This window comes from Eimeria mitis, genomic scaffold (genome assembly GCF_000499745.2).
Source record: "Eimeria mitis Houghton genomic scaffold, Emh_scaff4543, whole genome shotgun sequence".
NCBI lineage: Eukaryota > Apicomplexa > Conoidasida > Eucoccidiorida > Eimeriidae > Eimeria > Eimeria mitis.
Genome location: NW_024015397.1, coordinates 1,025 through 4,068, shown reverse-complemented (window position 1 = coordinate 4,068; position 3,044 = coordinate 1,025). Strand labels below are relative to the sequence as shown.

General features: G+C 53.6%; 1 protein-coding gene across 1 annotated transcript; it reads left to right on the top strand.

Annotated features, from left to right (window-relative positions):
- Window positions 1-739: 739 nt before the first annotated feature.
- EMH_0075930 (uncharacterized protein) lies at window positions 740-2,698 on the top strand (the record flags this gene model as incomplete). The annotated part of the gene is made up of 1 exon (XM_038022730.1): window positions 740-2,698. The coding sequence occupies one exon, from the start codon at window positions 740-742 to the stop codon at window positions 2,696-2,698; it is 1,959 nt and encodes a 652-aa protein (XP_037878584.1).
- Between the last annotated feature and the right edge of the window lie 346 nt (window positions 2,699-3,044).

Genomic DNA, 3,044 nt, shown 5'->3' with positions numbered 1-3,044 from the left:
CTCGGTAACTAATTGCCTGCACGCCAGTAGACAGGCCTCTGCGGACTAGGTGGACCTGTACGGACTGGGTGTACCATGTTCTATGCCATGTTACAGTGGCAGCCTGCCCTTTTCTGAAGGACTGGCGCAGCAACTCAGAAAAGAGGCAAAAATTCGAAGCACATGTTTCAGAGTGTTTTAGTTTCTTGAAATAGATCAGAGGGGCACATACCTGTGCAGCGGAAACGCGAGCCCCTCCACACCGCAAAACGATTCATGGCGGTGACTCGATTCCGTGAATGCTTGTTCCACAAGAAGTCGACAGCCTTCACTCCTTTGCAGGAACTACGTTATTCTTTTGTTATATATTTGTGTCAACAATATATGGGCTTTTGTTTGACAATTATGGCCGTGCGAACGTATCTCTGCACTGACGCAATGCTCAGCTCCGCCTGTATACGGCGGTCACCAACGCAATCCATACGGTGTATTCTTTCGTGGGAGGAGCTGGCTCGTGCCTTCCCCAACACTCCTACTACACGTCAAGTGATACCATATGTCTCTTCGGCGATCTGTTGTCTAAATTGTTGTCGCATCCTGGGGGATGAATGCGCGGGAGGATTCCCTAGAAACACTTAGGGGTTGCGCAGCATCGGTTTTCGTGCTTCCTGAGATGTAGTACCTCAATTCGTGACAGTTTTCCTTCGGTTCTCGTTAAAGGTATACACCAACGGAGGGAAGGACTCAGTGCTTAACTGTTATGAACGGGCAGACGGAGATATCCTTCTCAAGTCCTGGTGGAGCTGCAACCGTCGGTAGGATGCGCATTTCTCCTTCGCCATGGGACAGTGGAAAGGAAGCCCTGAAAGAATGGGCCTCTCATGCGCCTGCGTCTACCCGTCACGCCGTAGTCAAGGGTCGATCCTGGCCGCTAGGCCGAAGCTTCCAGCTGACGACTCTGCTCCTCGTGTCTGCCGTTGCTGTGGCGTTTGTGATACTCCGTTGCCATCGTCAGATCACTGCTGTGAACAACCCTGGAAACGGGCCTCTGAGGTCTCTTGCTGAAGGGGAAGGTGCGGGGCGCGCAACGCTCTGCGGGGCAAGTGAAGTGCACGGCAGCCTGTTAGCCGCCGGTGCCAGTGGTGCCATTGAACTTGCTTTGCTAGAGCGGGCTGAAGGTGTGGTGCAAAGGCTGATACAGGTGACAAAAGATTGCCGTTCGGCTGCCGTTTTGGTCCCGCAGTCATTTAGTATGAAGGTAGTCTTCCTTTTCCTGGGGTTTTGCATTCAAGAAGTCGCTGCTCTTTCGGCATTGTTGGGTGTAGAGTTTGAGGAGCAAAAGGTGGAGGCCCTTCAGACAGCTGTTCAAGCATCCAAGGAAGTAAGGTTCGCTTGCTTTCAACAAGCCAGAAAGTCGCAACTGCAGCATGCATCTCGAATGGAGCGGTACGCTCAAGAGTTCTGGGGAACTGACGTGGAGAACCCTCCACTCGCAGCTGAAGTGCGTACACAGATGCTGAAGGAGCTTCTTGAGCTTCAGGAACTGGCACTAGAGCTTATAGAGGCTGCCGTTGCGTCGCTTTTGCAGTCTGAACACTCAGGAACCCAAGTTACCGAGGAGGTCACCCTTCATTTCGTCGATGAAGTGACACGAGTCGTCTACACCCGACGTGATCAGGTCTTTAAAAATAAGCATTTGAGTCACTACCTGCGGATCGCTGAAGAGACCCGCTCCCGGGGAAAGCTAGTGGGTCCGCTGAAAGTCAAAGATTTAGACGAGAGACCCGAACAAAGTTTCGAAGAGCAATATGAGGATCTAATTAAGGGTAAAAATTGGGTGGGAAAGCCCTGGAATAAAACTGAAGGCGATTTGTTAGAGGCCTCTCTTCAAACAGAAGTATCCCCAGAAGAACAAAGCGATTCGCTCGGCATGGATGGAGCCTCTGGAGAGGGCGCGCCAGCTCGAACAAGGCGTGCTAGACGCGCTCGCAGAGGCAGCGTGGTACCTCCGCGCCTTAAAGCGAGCAGCAGGTCGTCCGGGATGGGACCGTCCAAAACTCTGAAAGAGGAAACACATGGCAGTCCGGCAAAAGCACGCACAACTGAGCCTGCAATCACTCACCAGGCACCCACTACTGCCTCGTCTCGCGGTCAGCAATTGCATGAGCTGGATATTGCAGTGCCAGCACTGTCTCCAGACGTTCTCCTACGCGGCGGTACTCGGCCCCCTCCTGGTCCTGCAGCATCTCCTTTTCCGGCCGCGAGTCTAACTGTGCCAGCGGCTGCAGAAACGTTGGAGGCACCATGGGGAAGAAGGGAAGCTACAACACAGTTTGGCGTAACCGAACAAACGCCATCAACACCCTGGTCTAGCGCGTGGCCCCCTCGCTTACGGGTTTCGCCTCGGCCTCCGGCTCCAGATTCAGCCTCCGCAACGGCAGCAGATGTGGCGGACGCAATGGAAGGATTGAGCTTATATCAGCCCACTCAACCTTTGGATAGCCAGCTTTGGGAAGTTTCCTCTTCCGTTGATGCTCAGCTATCTTCGTTCTTGACAACTCCGCAGTCAATCAGCAAAGCTGCCAGTGAGATGCTAGACTCCTTGCGAACGCAGGCGCCGCCTATGGACATGCAAGGCATGGCCCGATACCGTTCAGGGTTTAGCTTCTATGCTCCTTCCTCATCAATTCCACCTCCTAACGAGACGGACGATAGTTGAGTGGACAGAAATCTCCGGTCGCGCGGAGACGGAGACCAGGTCTGCAGACACCCACGAATTGGTTCAGAGCGGAGAGACGACGCACGACCTGACGCGACCGCCATAGGCAGCCCCCACATTTTTAGAGTTTCGCGGGGCGAAAACAAATCCCTTGGAGAGTTACTCTGGCTTGAAGGTGGCTATGACAGCGGCTGACTGGGGTCACGCTGATTGCATGCCCATATATTTTCCTGACAGTGCTGACGGGGAACATGCTAATTGCATATGCCTTCCATTTGCATCCAATGCACAAGGCTGTCGCCTGCGCTCAGGTTGGCCTGCGACAACCGGGAAAGCTTCTAGTGGT